Below are 21,557 nucleotides of genomic sequence, written 5' to 3'. Positions count from 1 at the left end.
ATCCAATGACATATTTTAAAAGACAGAAAATGAATATGACCCTATCTAGGCCAAGCGATGAGGGTCGTCCTTACCTTTCTGTCGAGCCCATCTCCTCGACCAGGCACGCCGTGGGCCGCCACGTTCTCCCATGTGATGATTAAGGCGTGGGTGGGCTTGATCTCATCGTCCTGAGGGAATGCCTGGTTGATGTGGTCAGTGGTCCGAAGAAGCACGGAGGGTCTGCTGTCCTGTCGGTAGTACACCTTCCCCACTCCGTCGCTGTTGTCCAGATCTCCGAGGAAAACCGCTATCATTCTGAAGCTGGCAGGCATCTTTCCCAGGTACTCATACTCCACCTGAGGTTCTTCTACTGACAGAAAACCATTGGTGTTGATCTGGGATTGGATGATCACAAGTGTGTTATTATCAGCAAAGACATGGATGCAAATTTCTCTGCAGAAGTTTCTGCAAATTCAACATTTTCTCATAACGCCAAAGTTAAATATAGCCTAGAGTTCAAATAGGATTTTGGATATTGATATTTTTGAACCACAGTGTGGTTGAGGTCACAATTGTCAATATGCATGATACAATTGGAGATCCTGTCACTTTTTACCCCAAAACTGCTGGGAATGACTGGCTGTGGGGTTCAGAAAGTAAATTTTATCATGATGACTTCAACTAGAATTTAAATCTTAGGAATTTTAAGAGAACCCTATCCTGCTGCAAAGTAAATATCCAGATTTACTGCACAGTCAGGGTCCTCGTGAAAATAGTTGTAAATCTTAACATGCCATGACCCCTCCTTCACATTATAGTTAAGGCCTCCCCCCCCCCCCCCCCCGGGGAACATGGGGAGCTCTCTCCCCCTATTGTGAAAGATGTGTGAGGTTCCCCCTACTGATCTAAGATCAGTATATTCTAGAGCAGACCTTCTCAATATGATATGGTTCCCCTACTGATCTAGGAACAGTTCAACCTGGACAAGGCCTGACTGCTTTATTTATACACTACATGACCAAAAGTATGTGGACACCTGATTGTTGAACATCTCATTCCAAAATCATAGGCATTAATATGGAGTTGGTCCCCCCCTTTGCTGATATAACAGAATCCACTCTTAGGGGAAGGCTTTCTACTAGATGTTGGAACATTGCTGCAGTTTCCAGTCAGTCACAAGAGCATTAGTGAGGTCGGGTACTGATATTGGGCGATTAGGCCTGGCTCACAGTCGGCATTCCAATTCATCCCAAAGGTGTTCGATGCTGTTGAGGTCAGGTCTCATTGCAGGCCAGTCAAGTTCTTCCAAACCGATCTCAACAAACCATTTCTGTATGGACCTTGCTTTGTGCACAGGGCATTGTCATGCTGAAACAGGAAAGTGTTACCACAAAGTTGGAAGCACAGAATCGTTTAGAATGTCATTGTATGCTGTAACATTCTAAACGTATGCCTTCACTGGAACTAAGGGGCCTAGCCCGATCCATGAAAAACAGCCCCAGACCATTATTCCTCCTCCACCAAACTTTACATTTTGGTGCCATCGGGCAGGTAGCGTTCTCCTGGCATCCATGAAACTCAGATTCTTCCTTTGGACTGCCAGATGTGGAAGCATTATTCATTACTCCAGAGAATGCATTTCCACTGGTCCAGACTCCCAATGGCGGCGGGCTTTACACCACTCCAGCCAAGGCTTGGCATTGTGCATGGTGATCTAAGGTTTGTGTCTGGCTGCTTGGCCATGGAAACCCATTTCATGAAGTGTCCAACTAACAGTGATTGTGCTGATGTTGCTTCCAGAGGCAGTTTGGAACTTGGTAGTGAGTGTTGCGACCGAAGACAATCGATTTTTACGCTCTACGTGCTTCATCACTCGACAGTCCCGCTCTGTGAGCTTGTGTGGCCTATCGCTTAATTTCCACTTCACAATAACAGCACTTACAGTTGACCGGGGTAGCTCTGGCAGAATTTTTACAAACTGACTTGTGCCACGTTCAAAGTCACTGAGCTCTTCAGTAAGGATAATGTAGTGCCGATGTTTGTCTCTGGAGATTGTATGGCTCTGTGCTCGATTTTATACACCTGTCAGCAATGGGTGTGGCTGAAATAGCCAAATCCTCCAATTTGAAGGGTTGTCCACATACTTCTTTCCCACATTTTGATACATTACAGCCTTATTCTAAAATTGATTGAATAAAAACATTACCTCAATCTACAAACAATACCCCTTATTGATGAAGCGAAAACAGATTTTTTGAAAATGTTTGCAAACATATAAAAAACGTAAAACAGAAATACCTTATTTACAAAAGGATTCAGAACTTTTGCTACGAGACTCGAAATTCAGCTCAGGTGCATCCTGTTTTCATTGATCAACCTTGAGATGTTTCTACAACTTGGAGTCCACCTGTGGTAAATTAAATTAATTGGACGTGATGTGGAAAGGAACACACCTGTCTATATAAGGTCCCACAGTTGGCAATACATCAGAGCAACAAAAAAAACAAGCCATGAGGTTGAAGGAATTATCCGTAGAGCTCTGTGACGGGGTTGTGTCGAGGCACAGATCTGGGGAAAAAATGTTTGCAGCATTGAAAGTCCCCAAGAACACAGTGGCCTCCATCATTCTTAAATTGAAGAAGTTTGGAACTACCAAGAGCTGGCCGCCTGGCCAAACTGAGCCATCAGGAAAGAAGGGCCTTGGTCAGGGAGGTGACCAAGAACCCGATGGTCACTCTTAACAGAGCTCCAGAGTTCCTCTGTGGAGACGGGAGAAACTTCCAGAAGGATAACGATCTCTGCAGCACTCCAGCAATCAGGCCTTTATGGTAGAGTGGCCAGATGGAAGTCACTCCTCAGTAAAATACACATGACAGTCCACTTGGAGTTTGCCAAAAGGCACCTAAAGGACTCTCAGACCACGAGAAACAAGATTCTCTGGTCTGATGAAACCAATATTGAACTCTTTGGCCTGAATGCCAAGCGTCATGTCTGGAGTAAACCAGCATCATGTTGTGGGGATGTTTTTCAGCGGCAAGGACTGAGCAACTAGTTAAGATCGAGGGAAAGATGAACAGAGAAAAGTACAGAGATCCTTGATGAAAACCTGCTCCAGAGCGCTCAGGATCTCAGACTGCGGTGAAGGTTCACCTTCCAACAGGACAACAACCCTAAGCACACAGCTAAGACAATGCAGGAGTGGCTTCGGGACAAGTCTCTGAATGTGCTTGAGGGGCCCAGCAGAAGCCCGGACTTGAACCTGATCAAACATCTCTTGAGAGACCTGAAAATAGCTGTGCAGCAATGCTCCCCATCCAACCTGACAGAGCTTGAGCGGATCTGCAGAGAGGAATGGGAGAAACTCCAAATACAGGTGTGCCAAGCTTGTAGCAACATACCCAAGAAGACTCGAGGCTGTAATCGCTGCCAAAGGTGCTTCAACAAAGTACTGAGTAAAGAGTCTGAATACTTAAGTAAATGTGATATTTCAGTTGTTTTTTTATACATTGGCAACAAAAAAAATGTTTTTGTTTTGTCATTATGAGGAATTGTTTATAAATTGATGAGGGAAAAAAATAAGATTTAGAATAAGGTTGTAATGTGGAAAATTCAACGGGTCTATATACGTTCTGAACGCACTGTAGTGTAGTCAAATCATAATAAACAACAGAGAAGAAAAACTGGTCTAAGGTCAGTGCTTGGGAATTTCCTCCTATACTGTGAAATATGGATATGAGTCATTGACCTATATTGTATTGTGATACACTGAGTATACCAAACATTAGGAACACCTTCTTACTATTGATTTGAACTGCAAAAACAGTAAATACTGTAGTATTTATTGTCGTATACTATAATATTTACAGTTAACTATAGTATATTTTTTTATATACTATAGTAATTAATGTCGTTTTTGCAGACTGTACTATAATGTCATATTTGCGGAAATTGCTGTAGTACAGTGTCTTCAGAAAATATTCACAACCCTTGACTTTTTACAGTTGTGTTACAACCTGTATTTAAAATAGATGTTGTGTTACTGGCCTACACACAATACTCCATAATGTCAAAGTGGAATTATGTTTTAATCGATTTTTACAAATTAATAAAAAATTATACCTGAAATATCTTGAGTCAATAAGTATTCAACCCCTTTGATATAGCAAACCTAAATAAGTTCAGGAGTAAAAATGAGCTTAACAAGTCACACAATTGTCACGTTCTGACTATAGTTCTTTTGTGTTTTCTTTGTTTTAGTGTTCGTCAGGACGTGAGCTGAGTGGGCATTCTATGTTGTGTGTCTAGTTTTTCCATTTCTATGTTTGGCCTGATATGGTTCTCAATCAGAGGCAGGTGTTAGTCATTGTCTCTGATTGGGAACCATATTTAGGTAGCCTGTTTTGTGTTGGGTTTGTGGTGGGGGTTGTTTCCTGTCTTCTGTCTTTGTGTCTATGCACCAGATAGGACTGTTTTGATTTTTCACAGTTGTTGTTTTGGAATTTTGTAGTGTTCACGTTTATGGTCTTTATTAAACATGTTGAACTCTAACCACGCTGCGCTTTGGTCCGATCCTTCGTCCACAGAAGAAAACCGTTACAATAATAAGTTGCATGGACTCACTGTGTAAAATAATACTGTTTAACATGATTTTTGAAAGACTACCTTATCTCTGTACCCCTCACATACAATTATCTGTATGGTCCCTCAGTCGAGCAGTGAATTTCAAACACAGATTCAACCACAAAGACCAAGGAGGTTTTCCAGTGCCTTGCAAAGAAGGGCACCTGTTGGTAGATGGGTAAAAAAAGCAAACACTGAATATCCCTTTAAGAATGCTGAAGTTATTAATTACACTTTGGTTGGTGTATCAATACATAACAAAGATACAGGCGTCCTTCTTAACTCAGTTGCCGGAGACAAAGGAAACTGCTCAGGGATTTCACCACAAGGCCAATGTTGACTTTAAAACAGTCAGAGTTCAATGGCTGTGATAGGAGAAAACTGAGAATGGATCAACATCATTGTACTGTAGTTGTTCCACAACACTAACCTAAATGACAGAGTGAAAAGAAGGAAGCCTGTACACAAAAAATATTCCAAAATGTGCATCCTGTTTCCAATAAGATCTTTTGCATCTTTATATCCTGAATAAGAAGTGTTATGTTTGGGGCAAATCCAATACAACACATCACTGTGTACCACTCTTCATATTTTCAAGAATGGTGGTGGCTGTATCAATGTTACGGGTACACTTGTCATCTGCAAGGACTAGGGATTTGTTTTGGGATAAAAAAAATAAACAGAATAGAGCTAAGCAAAGGCAAAATCCTAGACGAAAACCTGGTTCAGTCTGCTTTCCAACAGACTTCACGAGACAAATTCTCCTTTCAGCAGGACAATAACCTAAAACACAAGGCCAAATCTACACTGGAGTTGCTTAAAAAAGACAACATTGAATTTTCCTGAGAGGCCTAGTTACCGTTTTGACTTAAATCAGTTTGAAAATCTATGGCAAGACTTGAAAATGTCTGTCTAGCAATGATCAACAACCAACTTGACAGAGCTTGAAGAATAAAAAAAAAAAATGTGCAGACAATATTGCACAATCCAGGTGTGCAATGCTCTTACCCAGAAATATATTTTTCCTTTTTTTTCCTTTTTCCTTTTCTACTTTGACATTACAGACTATTTTGTGTAGATTGTATTAATTCCACCTTGTAACACAACCAAATTATAAAGTATAGACCATATATTGTGTTCCCTACAGGTTATTGGAAAGAGCAGACGCTCCGAACTATCCGTTCAGAACCCAGTCTTACCTACAGGTTATGGGAATTGTGCTCATTTAGTATTTCTCCAGTAAGTTTCCTGAAGGAGAAAGCCTCACTTGTCAAAGATAATAAAACATGAGCACAATTCCCATAACCTGTAGGGAACACAATATATGGTCTATACTTTATACCAGCCAACAAAGCAATACGCCTTGGTCGCATCGGCACTTCGCTCCGCAGGTAGTATAACTTTTTCATTACATTTCATTACATTTCATTATAGTACAACGGTTTGATTTGTCTAATCTTAGCAATTTCTTCTTAGCTAGCTACATAGCCGTCTTTGTATCAAAGATAATTGCGTAATTATCGTATTTCGTCGTCCTAACGTAGTCTTCACTGCTCTGCCCAGCAGCTAGCCAGCTAGCAAACGCCCACCGATTAGCAGCACTGTAGAAACTATTACACTCAACTGAACGACTTGATTAGTGTAGTGTTAGCTAGCTACATAGCTGTCTTTGCTGTCTTCGTATCCAAGATAATTGTGTAGTTTAGAGTGTGTAGTCTTAGAGCGATTATCTTAATTTACCGAGGTTAGCTAGCCAGCTATTTGTCGTCCTTAACGTAGGAGACTCTCCTAGCTAGCCAACAGCTAGCCAACAGCTAGCCAACAGCTAGCCAACGTCTACCGAATAGGACTCAACAACCCGGTCGCATTCACAGGTAGTATCACATTTTCATTTCATTACAGTACAACGGTTTGATTTGTTTGATCGTAGCTAGCTACATAGCTAGCTACATAGCCGTCTTTGTATCAAAGATAATTGTGTAGTCTAGAGCGATTTTCTAGGTTAGCTAGCCAGCTATTCGTTCTGCTGCTATTCGGGGGCTAGCCAGCTATTCGTTCTTTTAATGCAACGTAACGTAAACAACACTGCTAGCTAGCCAGCTAGCCCCCGAATAGCAGCACTGTCGAAACTATTACACTCAACGGAACGGCTTGATTAGTGTAGTGTCAACAACGCAGCCACTGCCAGCTAGCCTACAAAGTCAACAACGCAGCCACTGCCAGCTAGCCTACTTCAGCAGTACTGTATCATTTTAATAATTTTAGTCAATAAGATTCTTGCTACGTAAGCTTAACTTTCTGAACATTCGAGACGTGTAGTCCACTTGTCATTCCAATCTCCTTTGCATTAGCGTAGCCTCTTCTGTAGCCTGTCAACTACGTGTCTGTCTATCCCTGTTCTCTCCTCTCTGCACAGACCATACAAACGCTCCACACCGCGTGGCCGCGGCCACCCTAACCTGGTGGTCCCAGCGCGCACGACCCACGTGGAGTTCCAGGTCTCCGGTAGCCGCTGGAACTGCCGATCTGCGGCCAACAAGGCAGAGTTCATCTCAGCCTATGCCTCCCTCCAGTCCCTCGACTTCTTGGCACTGACGGAAACATGGATCACCACAGACAACACTGCTACTCCTACTGCTCTCTCTTCGTCCGCCCACGTGTTCTCGCACACCCCGAGAGCTTCTGGTCAGCGGGGTGGTGGCACCGGGATCCTCATCTCTCCCAAGTGGTCATTCTCTCTTTCTCCCCTTACCCATCTGTCTATCGCCTCCTTTGAATTCCATGCTGTCACAGTTACCAGCCCTTTCAAGCTTAACATCCTTATCATTTATCGCCCTCCAGGTTCCCTCGGAGAGTTCATCAATGAGCTTGATGCCTTGATAAGCTCCTTTCCTGACGACGGCTCACCTCTCACAGTTCTGGGCGACTTTAACCTCCCCACGTCTACCTTTGACTCATTCCTCTCTGCCTCCTTCTTTCCACTCCTCTCCTCTTTTGACCTCACCCTCTCACCTTCCCCCCTACTCACAAGGCAGGCAATACGCTCGACCTCATCTTTACTAGATGCTGTTCTTCCACTAACCTCATTGCAACTCCCCTCCAAGTCTCCGACCACTACCTTGTATCCTTTTCCCTCTCGCTCTCATCCAACACCTCCCACACTGCCCCTACTCGGATGGTATCGCGCCGTCCCAACCTTCGCTCTCTCTCCCCCGCTACTCTCTCCTCTTCCATCCTATCATCTCTTCCCTCTGCTCAAACCTTCTCCAACCTATCTCCTGATTCTGCCTCCTCAACCCTCCTCTCCTCCCTTTCTGCATCCTTTGACTCTCTATGTCCCCTATCCTCCAGGCCAGCTCGGTCCTCCCCTCCCGCTCCGTGGCTCGACGACTCATTGCGAGCTCACAGAACAGGGCTCCGGGCAGCCGAGCGGAAATGGAGGAAAACTCGCCTCCCTGCGGACCTGGCATTCTTTCACTCCCTCCTCTCTACATTTTCCTCCTCTGTCTCTGCTGCTAAAGCCATTTTCTACCACTCTAAATTCCAAGCATCTGCCTCTAACCCTAGGAAGCTCTTTGCCACCTTCTCCTCCCTCCTGAATCCTCCTCCCCCTCCCCCCTCCTCCCTCTCTGCAGATGACTTCGTCAACCATTTTGAAAAGAAGGTCGACGACATCCGATCCTCGTTTGCTAAGTCAAACGGCACCGCTGGTTCTGCTCACACTGCCCTACCCTGTGCTCTGACCTCTTTCTCCCCTCTCTCTCCAGATGAAATCTCGCGTCTTGTGACGGCCGGCCGCCCAACAACCTGCCCGCTTGACCCTATCCCCTCCTCTCTTCTCCAGACCATTTCCGGAGACCTTCTCCCTTACCTCACCTCGCTCATCAACTCATCACTGACCGCTGGCTACGTCCCTTCCGTCTTCAAGAGAGCGAGAGTTGCACCCCTTCTGAAAAAACCTACACTCGATCCCTCCGATGTCAACAACTACAGACCAGTATCCCTTCTTTCTTTTCTCTCCAAAACTCTTGAACGTGCCGTCCTTGGCCAGCTCTCCCGCTATCTCTCTCTGAATGACCTTCTTGATCCAAATCAGTCAGGTTTCAAGACTAGTCATTCAACTGAGACTGCTCTTCTCTGTATCACGGAGGCGCTCCGCACTGCTAAAGCTAACTCTCTCTCCTCTGCTCTCATCCTTCTAGACCTATCGGCTGCCTTCGATACTGTGAACCATCAGATCCTCCTCTCCACCCTCTCCGAGTTGGGCATCTCCGGCGCGGCCCACGCTTGGATTGCGTCCTACCTGACAGGTCGCTCCTACCAGGTGGCGTGGCGAGAATCTGTCTCCTCAGCACGCGCTCTCACCACTGGTGTCCCCCAGGGCTCTGTTCTAGGCCCTCTCCTATTCTCGCTATACACCAAGTCACTTGGCTCTGTCATAACCTCACATGGTCTCTCCTATCATTGCTATGCAGACGACACACAACTAATCTTCTCCTTTCCCCCTTCTGATGACCAGGTGGCGAATCGCATCTCTGCATGTCTGGCAGACATATCAGTGTGGATGACGGATCACCACCTCAAGCTGAACTTCGGCAAGACGGAGCTGCTCTTCCTCCCGGGGAAGGACTGCCCGTTCCATGATCTCGCCATCACGGTTGACAACTCCATTGTGTCCTCCTCCCAGAGCGCTAAGAACCTTGGCGTGATCCTGGACAACACCCTGTTGTTCTCAACTAACATCAAGGCGGTGGCCCGTTCCTGTAGGTTCATGCTCTACAACATCCGCAGAGTACGACCCTGCCTCACACAGGAAGCGGCGCAGGTCCTAATCCAGGCACTTGTCATCTCCCGTCTGGATTACTGCAACTCGCTGTTGGCTGGGCTCCCTGCCTGTGCCATTAAACCCCTACAACTCATCCAGAACGCCGCAGCCCGTCTGGTGTTCAACCTTCCCTAGTTCTCTCACGTCACCCCGCTCCTCCGCTCTCTCCACTGGCTTCCAGTTGAAGCTTGCATCCGCTACAAGACCATGGTGCTTGCCTACGGAGCTGTGAGGGGAACGGCACCTCAGTACCTCCAGGCTCTGATCAGGCCCTACACCCAAACAAGGGCACTGCGTTCATCCACCTCTGGCCTGCTCGTCTCCCTACCATTGAGGAAGTACAGTTCCCGCTCAGCCCAGTCAAAACTGTTCGCTGCTCTGGCCCCCCAATGGTGGAACAAACTCCCTCACGACGCCAGGACAGCGGAGTCAATCACCACCTTCCGGAGACACCTGAAACCCCACCTCTTTAAGGAATACCTAGGATAGGATAAGTAATCCTTCCCACCCCCCTTTAAGATTTAGAGGCACTATTGTAAAGTGACTGTTCCACTGGATGTCATAAGGTGAATGCACCAATTTGTAAGTCGCTCTGGATAAGAGCGTCTGCTAAATGACTTAAAATGTAAATGTTAAATGTCATGTATTTACATCCACTGTATTTAGCCTAAAGGCAAATAGTTCAAATAGAATTTGAAATCTTTCAAATAGTTTAGCTGTCCTTTAAAAATCTTCCAAATCCTTTATCTGTGCTTGACTGAGCTTGACTGACACAATGGAACCAATTGATGTCTCCAAAGTGCACATGGCAGGTGCAAGCAAACAACACATAGTTCTTGACAGATTTTGAATACTTGATAGCAGTTCAAGCTGGAATTACTTGTGAATTCGTTTTTGTTTTCATCTGGAGAAAACGGACGGATAACAACTACTGTTGAATAAAAGTGTTTGCTAAATACCATATATTAATATTATTAGCTGGCAATAGACTTTGGTTTGGACCAAAGGAGAATCTAGACTACAGTACTACATCTGGTTCAGGCTCTCACACTCAGCCCTTGGCCCCTTTCTCTAAACGACAACTCATCCAAAAGGAACACACGAATGACAAAAGCATCTGGGTGAATAGCCGCCCTCACAGCAGGTATTTGCAGGAGTCACTTGGCTGCATTGTGACAAGTCAGGGGCTATCAGAATTTGTCCTAAAGTCCTCCAGGGAGGAAGCCCTTCTAAAGCCAAAGCAGCACGTAGGCATTACCAATATCATTTTAGGAGACCCTTTCCACAAACCAAAATTAAGCCAATCCTGGATTTTGAATTCCTGCTCAACGGAGAATCTGACAGTCTTAATCTGGATAGGTGGGCTTTAAAAAAATGCTTTTTAGTCCAGGAATATAGGTTTACTCTTTGTCTGGAAAAGCGGACCCAAGAGAGTCCAGTGAAGTTCAATGCTGTAAAGTTATCTTTGAGAACGCTTTCATGAGAGGTAGGAACAGCATATTGGTTACATCATACAGACGCCTGGGATACTAATTATCACTTGAGGGGAAAGAAAAGCAGAGAGAGACAGAGAGAGGGGGGGGGGTGAGAAGACGAACCAAGCACTTGCTTTTTAGATAAAGAGAGAGAAAGTGAGAAAACGAACCAAGCAGTCTTGCCTCCTGTCCAACTTTCCAGACGTGTTAGTCTAATAATGGCATTGTTCGTTTAAATAAGGCGCACTTTAACCTGTTTAGGACGGGGTTCCGCCAACAGCCAATGAAATTGCAGGACGCCAAATACAAATCTAGAATAAATATAATAAATCAAATTTCTCAAACAAGTATTAAGCACCATTTTAAAAGATAACATTCTCGTTAATCCAGCCACAGTGTCTGATTTCAAAAACGAAAGCTTCACAAACGATTATGTTAGGTTACCACCAACTCACAGAAAAAGCCAGCCATTTTTCCAGCCAAAGAGAGGAGTCACACAAAGCACAAATAGAGATCAAATGAATCACTAACCTTTGATGATCTTCATCAGATGACACTCATAGGACTTTGTTACACAATACATGTATGTTTTTTGATAAAGTTCATATTTATATTTTTTAAATCATTTTACATTTGCATGTTACGTTCAGTAGTTCTAAAACATGCGGTGATTGTGCAGAGAGCCACATGAATTCACAGAAATACTAGCATAATAAATATGCACTTACGTTTGATGATCTTCATCAGAATGCACTCCCAGGAATCACAGTTCCACAAAAAAAATGCTTGTTTTGTTCGATAATGTCCATCATTTATGTCCATTTATGTCCAAATAGCTTCTTTTGTAAACAAATCCAAAAGCGCGTTCTGGTCCAGTCGGACGAAAAGTTCAAAAGGTTATATTACAGGTCGCATAAACTTGTCAAACTAAGTATAGAATCAATCTTTAGGATGCTTTTATCATAAATGTTCAATAATGTTCCAACCAGAGAATTCCATTTTCTGTAGAAAAGCAATCGAACAAGAGGTACCTCTCATGACAAACATGACTGAGAAAGAGAAAGTCAAACAGCTCTCATCCGGCCCCCCCTTCACAGGAACAGCCTGAAACAATGTTCTAAAGACTGTTGACATCTAGTGGAAGCCTTAGGAAGTGCAAAATAACACATATCCCACTGTGTATTCGATAGGTATGAGTTCAAAAACGACAAACCTCAGATTTCCCACTTCCTGTTTGGATTTTTTCTCATTTCTCAGGTTTTTGCCTTCGATATGAGTTCTGTTATACTCACAGACATCATTCAAACGGTTTTAGAAACTTCAGAGTGTTTTCTATCCAAAAGAAATAATAATATGCATATATTAGCATCGGGGACTGAGTAGGAGGCAGTTTACTCTGGGAACTCTATTCATCCAAAAGTGAAAATGCTGCCCCCTATCCCAAAGAAGTTTTAACATACACTGAGTGCACCAAACATGAAAAACACCTCTTTCCATGACATACACATTTGCAGGTGAATCCAGGTGAAAGCTATGATCCCTTATTGATGTCACTTGTTAAAGTTTAGGTCGGAAGTTTACCTACACCTGAGCAAAATAGATTTAAATTATTTTTTACAATTCCTAACATTTAATACTAGTAAAAATTCCCTGTCTTAGGTCAGTTAGGATCACCACTTTATTTTAAGAATGTGAAATGTCAGAATAATAGTAGAGAGAATGATTTATTTCAGCTTTTATGTCTTTCATCACATTCCCAGTGGGTCAGAAGTTTACATACACTCAATTAGTATTTGGTAGCATTGCCTTGAAATTGTTTAATGTGGGTCAAACATTTTTCCCAGGCTTCCCACAATTAATTGGGTGAATTTTGGCCCATTCCTCCTGACAGAGCTGGTGTAACTGAGTCAGGTTTGTAGGCCTCCTTGCTCGCACATGCTTTTTCAGTTCTGCCCACAAATGTTCTATAGGATTGAGGTCAGGGCTTTGTGATGGCCACTCCAATACCTTGACTTTGTTGTCCATCTTTGGAAGCATGCATGGGGTCATTGTCCATTTGGAAGACCCATTTGTGACCAAGCTTTAACTTCCTGACTGATGTCTTGAGATGTTGCTTCAATATATCCACAATTCTTATTCCTCATGATGTCATTTATTTTGTGAAATGCACCCGTCCCTCCTACAGCAAAGACATGATGCTGCCACCCCCGTGCTTCACGGTTGGGATGGAGTTCTTCGGCGTGCAAGCCTCCGCCTTTTTCCTTCAAACATAATGATGGTCATTATGGCCAAACAGTTCTATTTTTGTTTCATCAGACCAGAGGACATTTCTACAAAAAGTACGATCTTTGTCCCCGTGGTGCCGTTGCTAACAGTAGTCTGGCTTTTTAATGGCGGTTTTGGAGCAGTGGCTTCTTCCAAGCGGCCTTTCAGATTATGTCGACATTGAACTTAACAAGTAATTAGTGGAGTGGTTGATAAACGAGTTTTAATGTCTCCAACCTAAGTGTATGTAAACTTTCGACTACAACTGTAAATCCACTTAAATCAGTGTAGATGAAGGGGAGGAGACAGGTTCAGCCTTGAGACAATCGAGACATGGATTGTGTACAGTTGTGGCCAAAAGGTTTGAGAATGACACAAATTTAAATGTTCATAAAGTCTGCTGCCTCAGTGTCTTTAGATAGTTTTGTCAGATGTTACTATGGAATACTGAAGTATAATTACTAGCATTTCATGAGTGTCAAAGGCTTTTATTGACAATTACATGAAGTTGATGCAAAGAGTCAATATTTACAGTGTTGACCCTTCTTTTTCAAGACCTCTGCAATCCGCCCTGGCATGCTGTCAATTAACTTCTGGGCCACATCCCAACTGATGGCAGCCCAGTCTTGCATAATCAATGCTTGGAGTTTGTCAGAATTTGTGGGGTTTTGTTTGTCCACCTGCCTCTTGAAAATTGACCACAAGTTCTCAATGGGATTAAGGTCTGGGGAGTTTTCTTGTCATGGACCCAAAATATTGATGTTTTGTTCGTTATCACTTTTGCCTTATGGCAAGGTGCTCCATCATGCTGGAAAAGGCATTGTTTGTCACCAAACTGTTCCTGGATGGTTGGGAGAAGTTGCTCTCGGAGGATGTGTTGGTACCATTCATACCATGGCTATGTTCTTAGGCAAAATTGTGAGTGAGCCCACTCCCTTGGCTGAGAAGCAACCCCACACATGAATGGTCTCAGGATACTTTACTGTTGGCATGACACAGGACTTATGGTAGCGCTCATCATGTCTTCTCCGAAATAGCTCTTTTCCGGATGCCCCAAACAATAGGAAAGGGGTTTCATCAGAGAAAATTACTTTTCCCCAGTCCTCAGCAGTCCAATCCCTGTATCTTTTGAAGAATATCAGTCTGTCCCTGATGTTTTTCCTGGAGAAGTGGCTTCTTTGCTGCCCTTCTTGACACCAGGCCATTCTCCAAAAGTCTTCGCCTCACTGTGAGTGCAGATGCACTCACACCTGCCTGCTGCCATTCCTGAGCAAGATCTGTACCGGTGGTGCCCCGATCCCGCAGCTGAATCAACTTTAGGAGACGGTTCTGGCACTTGCTGGACTTTCCTGGGCACCCTGGAGCCTTCTTCACAACAATTGAACCGCTCTCCTTGAAGTTCATGATGATCCGATAAATGGTTGATTTAGGTGCAATCTTACTGGCAACAATATCCTTGCCTGTGAAGTCCTTTTTGTGCAAAGCAATGATGATGGCACGTGTTTCCTTGCAGGTAACCATGGATGACAGAGGAAGAACAATGATTCCAAGCACCACTCTCCTTTTGAAGCTCCCAGTCTGTTATTCAAACTCAATCATCATGACAGAGTGATCTCCAGCCTTGTCCTCGTCAACACCCACACCTGTGTTAACGAGAGAATCACTGACAGGATGTCAGCTGGTCCTTTTGTCTCAGTTCACTGGTCACGATGGCAACACCCATCCGTAGCACGCGCTCCAACAGGTGTATCTTACTGATCATCCCTAAAGCCAACACCTCATTTGGCCGCCTTTCGTTCCAGTTCTCTGCTGCCTGTGACTGGAACGAATTGCAAAAATCGCTGAAGTTGGAGACTTTTATCTCCCTCACCAACTTCAAACATCTGCTATCTGAGCAGCTAAACGGTCGCTGCAGCTGTACATAGTCTATCGGTAAATAGCCCACCCATTTTTACCTACCTCATCCCCATACTGTTTTTATTTATTTACTTTTCTGCTCTTTTGCACACCAATATCTCTACCTGTACATGACCATCTGATCACTTATCACTCCAGTGTCCTCATGCCTTTTGCACACAATTGTATATAGACTCCCCTTTTTTTCTACTATGTTATTGACTTGTTAATTGTTTACTCCATGTGTAACTCTGTGTTGTCTGTTCACACTGTTATGCTTTATCTTGGCCAGGTCGCAGTTGCAAATGAGAACTTGTTCTCAAGTAGCCTACCTGGTTAAATAAAGGTGAAATAAAAAAATAAATACAAAATTATGGCAGGGCTGCAATTCAGTGGAAATGTTTTTGGGGATTCAGTTAATTTGCATGGTAAAGGGGGACTTTGCAATGAATTTCAATTCATTTGATCACTCTTCATAACATTCTGGAGTATGTGCAAATTGCCATCATACAAACTGAGGCAGCAGACTTTGTGAAAATGCATATTTGTGTCATTCTCAAAACTTTTGGCCACGACTGTATGTGTGCCATTCAGAGAGTGAATCGACAACACAAAAAATGTAAATGCCTTTGAACGAGGTATGGTAGTAGGTGCCAGGCGCACCAGTTTGTGTCAAGAACTGCAACTCTGCTAGATTTTTCATGCTCAACAGTTTCCCGTGTGTATCAAAAACCGTGGGAATCATTGGAGTCAACTTGGGCCAGCATCCCTGTGGAACGCTTTAGACACCCTATAGAGTCCACGCCCAGATGAATTGAGGCTGATCTGAGGGCAAAAGGGGGGGTGCAACTCAATATTAGGAAGGTGTTCTTAATGTTTTGTACACTCAGTGTTCAGTATGATCTGTATGTTACAGAACTGTACATTTTTTCTAAAGATAACATTATGTAGTTCGTCAGAAGTTCACTGAGTTAGAGAATCAACATTGACCATCTCAATGCACTTTAACATCCAGAATATAACAAGTCGCAAAATACCAAAGTATTTTTTTCTTCTTCCTGAACAAACACACTAATGGACAAATCCACTCTTCTCCCACTCTTACAGAGCACTGAAAGAATTCAACACCCTGACCCCCAACTCACACACACACATCCACCCTCTACCCCTCTGCCAACCTCTAAACATTCCCTCCCGGAGTGTGTGTTTATGTGAGTGTGTCGGGGGCAATTTCAAAGACAGCTGCTGGGACTGCTGGAAAGGCACCGACTAGAGCAACACAGCCTCGACCTGCACACCAGAGGAGGGGGAGAGGGAAAGAGGGAGAGAAGGATGGAGGTAGGGGTGGCTCTCGGCATCTGCTGAAGCTCTACAGACCGTGATTGAGAGTGAAGGGGAAATCCCACATGCACAAGGGGTGTGGGAGCAGAGTTTGGTGGGAGGAAAGCAGACTTTAGAACTCGTTGCTTAAGCTTATAGATGACACGCAACACAACGCGACGGTGAAGGGCAGCAGGAAGACGACACTCTGATATATCTTAAACAAACTCACACCAATGACCGTACAACATTTGCAAAACTTTTTCTTCTTCCATTTGCTGTCGCGCATTGAAACATTTTGGGGAATTTTGTGGGTGTTTTAGTAAGAAATTACATCAAAACTGAACAGAAAGAAAATGCAATATATATATATATATATATATACACACACACAACCGGTCAAAGGTTTTAGAACACCTACTCTTTCTTTATTTTTTTTAACTATTTTCTACATTGTAGAATAATAGTGAAGATGTCAAAACTATGAAATAACACGTGGAATCATGTAGTAACTAAAAAAAAGTGTTAAACAAATCGAAATATGTTTTATCTTTGATATTCTTCAAAGAGCCACCCTTTGCCTTGATGACAGCTTTGCACACTCTTGGCATTCTCTCAACCAGCTTCACCTGGAATGCTTTTCCAACAGTCTTGAAGTAGTTCCCACATATGCTAAGCTCGTTGGCTGCTTTTCCTTCACTCTGCGGTCCGACTCCTCCCAAACCATCTCAATTTTGTTGAGGTCGGGGGATTGTGGAGGCCAGGTCATCTGATGTAGCACAAAATCAAAAAAATCAAAGTGGAAAACCACATACAGGCTGATCCAACTTTGATGTAATGTCCTTAAAACAAGTCAAAATGAGGCTCAGTAGTGTGTGTGGCCTCCACGTGCCTGCATGACCTCCCTACAATGCCTGGGCATGCTCCTGATGAGGTGGCGGATGGTCTCCTGAGGGATCTCCTCCCAGACCTGGACTAAAGCATCCGCCAACTCCTGGACAGTCTGTGGTGCAACGTGGCGTTGGTGGATGGAGTGAGACATGATGTCCCAGATGTGCTCAATTGGATTCAGGTCTGGGGAACGGGCGGACCAGTCCATAGCATCAATGCCTTCCTCTTGCAGGAACTGCTGGCACACTCCAGCCACATGAGGTCTAGCATTGTCTTGCAGTAGGAGGAACCCAGGGCCAACCACACCTGCATATGGTCTCACAAGGGGTCTGAGGATCTCATCTCGGTACCTAATGGCAGTCAGGCTACCTCTGGCGAGCACATGGAGGACTGTGCGGCCCCCCAAAGAAATGCCACCCCACACCATGACTGACCCACCGCCAAACCGGTCATGCTGGAGGATGTTGCAGGCAGCAGAACGTTCTCCACGGCGTCTAAAAGACTGTCACATGTGCTCAGTGTGAACCTGCTTTCATCTGTGAAGAGCACAGGGCGCCAGTGGCGAATTTGCCAATCTTGGTGTTCTCTGGCAAATGAAAAACGTCCTGCACGGTGTTGGGCTGTAAGCACAACCCCCACCTGTGGGCGTCGGACCCTCATACCACCCTCATGGAGTCTGTTTCTGACCGTTTGAGCAGACACATGCACATTTGTGGCCTGTTGGAGGTCATTTTGCAGGGCTCTGGCAGTGCTCCTTGTGTGATGCCTTGGTGGGAGGGAGGGAGGGAGGGAGGGAGGGAGGGAGGGGGAGGGAGGGAGGGAGGGAGGGAGGGAGGGAGGGAGGGAGGGGGAGGGAGGGAGGGAGGGAGGGAGGGAGGGAGGGAGGGAGGGAGGGAGGGAGGGGTTGGGCTTGTACTGTTCTTATTCTCATATTTGAAAATCTATAAATACTTTTTTTTAAGACTAAAATGTAAATGTACAACGAACAGTAAGACTTCATGAAAAAAATGTGATCAATGTGATTTTCCCTTCTGCAATTCCATTTAAGTACAATGTTGCCCTGATTGCATCCAGCCCTTTGTGTCATTCTGCAATTAGTGGGTGGTATATTATCTGGCTAATCTGGTTGGAAGGGGTTCAAGTAGCACTGGGAATATGACTAAATTCCAGGATGTCACTTATTGGGAGGGGAGGAAGCTGTTCTGGACAGATAAATGCAGCCTTTTTTCAGGAAACTTTGTATGGAATATGTTTGTATGGAATAAAGTTTGTATGGAATATGTCGTTTTAGGGGAGTTTAAGTCAACAAAAACAAAAGAGATGTGATAGATGTGGTGAGAAGTGAGAACAACCACAAGCGTGTTGGAATCTCTTGGTTTAGAAAAGAGGATATTTGCATAGAAGAACAATCTGAGCAGTTGAATGGTCTCAAATGACAGAATGTTAACTGACTTAGCTATGTAATGACAAAAAAAAACTTGAAATGCAGAGACAAATTCCCTGCTAATATCCCTAAACAATGACAAACACTGCACAATGTTTTTTATTTAGGGTAGAGAAAAATAATCTTCAGTCAAATCAAGTCAAGTCAATATGATAAGCATCAGGATTGGCTATCAATTGGATTTGAGCTCGCATACAGCATGAAACACACTGAGAATCTCACTGCCGATAGACTGCCGATAGGTAGGCCTACTTATCAAAGTGGGAGGCCGTTCCTTCTCTTGCTAGAACAAAAGCGGTACCTGCTGTGTGCTGCCACGGTAGTGACAAACCTACAGATTATACTTGTAGAATCGCAATGCTTGTCAGTGGCCAACAACTTGACTTTGAGCCAATCAAAGAGCACGAACCCCCATGTGGGGGAGCCTACAAAAAGATGAAAAATAGGGCATTTTCTCAGTACGTCCAGGGATGAGCCAGTCGCACTTCATATGCAATGTAGGCTAGCGAAGCGCATAGACACAATGCATACAACACTAAATACTTCCTCCAAGCTTGCTAACCACTGTAGCTAGTATTGACCTTATAATTATATCACAATGGATTAGCTAGTTTCCATGAAACAGCTGTCTGTGTTAGCTGCCATGTTAGTGCAGTGTCCTTAGCTAGCTAGCTATGTTGTACTAGCTAGCGTATATGCTAACATTAGCTAGCCACCTAAACATTTTGCTATGGACTGGCACTGGCAGGATAGAATTATGGAGAGTGAATTAAATCGTTTCTTCATCACGTTGCAAGGTACTGTAGTTATCTAGCTGTCCCATCTGACTAGTATTTAGTTTAGTTAATTAGGATCCCCATTAGCTACTGCAAATACATCAGCTACTCTTCCTGGGGCCACATAAAATGTACAAATACATGACAATGTACAAAACAGTATTTAGACAATAACAACATAGTATCAAAAAGGACTTTCTACAAAATAGCAACATTAGCGAAGATACAGTAGCTTCGAATCTAGGCCATAAGCAATACACACGGATATGCATTGCCAAACAACACTACTGCCACCTTCTGGTTTGGAGTATTTTAGCAAGGCTGAGTCGCTGACACCTTCCAAGGTCTTTGCTGTGTGAACACAAAAGAGATTGACTGCCTCTTTGGAGATAAATCACACAATAGACCTGCTGTGTGGGGAACTCATCAGTTCTCTGTGCCGTCTGGTTTTTTTATCCAACAAAAGGCAGGTCACATCACAGACAAAGCTTTCTTATGGGGCACAGGGATGAGCTTACCTGGGGTTAATGTTTTGTCAATTCACAACAATGGGGCTCAGCGCTTTTTAACAAACAGACTAGTCATTGTTTGGGTTAATTAAACCTTACACTACACCGTATAATGCAGTAGATACATCAGAGAGAGAGAGAGAGAGAGAGAGAGAGAGAGAGAGAGAGAGAGAGAGAGAGAGAGAGAGAGAGAGAGAGAGAGAGAGAGAGAGAGAGAGAGAGAGAGAGAGAGAGAGAGAGAGAGAGAGAGAGAGAGAGAGAGAGAGAGAGAGAGAGAGAGAGAGAGAGAGAGAGAGAGAGAGAGAGAGATTTGGGGATAACAATTGCCAATGTGACATTTTGGGCAACTTTCAGGTGCTTGGGATGATATGAAACATTCTAAACTAAATACATATGTGGACCAATGAATGTATCATTCTCTATCAATCATCATCACATGATTTGTTGGTATGTGATATTCTACAGTATAAGGAGGCACAGAGCCACGTTTATGAAGGTGGGTGTTGATAGCCTTATCAGTCACATAACGAATTGACTGACATTCCAAACCCTCCCAGCAACATTCCACATGGCCTTTCATCACCCCAATTCATGGCATTTGAGTAATTTATGCTAATTGATTATCATCAAAGAGTACTTTACTTTGTGAACAGATTTTCAATGATGTGATTGTGGCATATGCATGAGGTGGTTAACTAATTGAGAACATAGCTAACAAAACAATTACATTCTATCTTTCATGGATAAAATCGCCTATCACAATGAATCCATAGGAAGGGCAACAGACAACGTGCATGTGAATATCATAATTGATGGCTGTGCATTTTTTCCATTGATATATTTTGCAGCTATTCTCGTGCATAATTAAGCTACTATTTGCGCATGTGCATATAAAACATCATTCTACTCACATAAACAGTGTCATATGTGCCATCGAAGAAGAACATTGACTGATTCAAAATAAGTTGTTGAGTTTGGTCGGTCCCTTGCTCCAACAGTTGGTCTCCAGCTTGCTCTCCATAATCAAACATGTCGCGTTTGCTCAAACCGTTCACTGATAACGCAATGGCAAAAATAGTTGCCCATCCTAACCAACCTCGTTGATGAAGATCCATATTTAAATACGTCTATGCCCAGAACTTTTATTAGTTTTGACCTATAGGCTTGACTACACAGTTTGCCAAAGCGGTTCCGATGCGGCGTACACCTCAGGGCGCACAATAACGGAATGAATCGGCAGTAGTAAAAGCCCATATAAAGGGAGGGTGGAGTTGGAGAAGGCGGAGAAATAGGCATGGGACACTTGCGCGGGATTGCCTGCCTCACATACCGCTTTCCATTCTTCACAATCATGCATTTGTCCGGACGGTTTAACCTTCTCTCTTCTAGATATACTAGATAACATAACCATGAAAAAGTAGATTTAAGTCCCTTTGTCTTTACTCGCAGTCTTTCACCAAACAAACGGAACCTTGTTTTTTCATGAATTGATAACCACATATTTAAGCAATTTATGAGGGATGATTTTGGGTGCAGAATTACAGATCATTATAT

General features: G+C 43.8%; 1 protein-coding gene across 1 annotated transcript in view; it reads right to left on the bottom strand.

The window, feature by feature from the left end:
* LOC124016387 (nidogen-1-like) overlaps positions 1-21,226 on the bottom strand; it is a 74,813-nt gene extending 53,587 nt beyond the window's left edge. Inside the window, exons 1-2 of the mRNA XM_046331949.1 lie at positions 20,915-21,226; positions 75-377 (exon numbers count right to left, since the gene is read on the bottom strand). Of these exons, the coding sequence (XP_046187905.1) occupies positions 75-377; positions 20,915-21,118 (507 nt within the window). The 5' untranslated portion in view covers positions 21,119-21,226. The remainder of the gene's footprint in view (positions 1-74; positions 378-20,914) is intronic.
* Positions 21,227-21,557: the final 331 nt, after the last annotated feature.

Source organism: Oncorhynchus gorbuscha, linkage group LG26 (genome assembly GCF_021184085.1).
Source record: "Oncorhynchus gorbuscha isolate QuinsamMale2020 ecotype Even-year linkage group LG26, OgorEven_v1.0, whole genome shotgun sequence".
Taxonomy (NCBI): Eukaryota; Metazoa; Chordata; class Actinopteri; order Salmoniformes; family Salmonidae; genus Oncorhynchus; species Oncorhynchus gorbuscha.
Note: the sequence above shows the minus strand (reverse complement) of the source record. Positions and strands in the feature narration are given on the sequence as shown.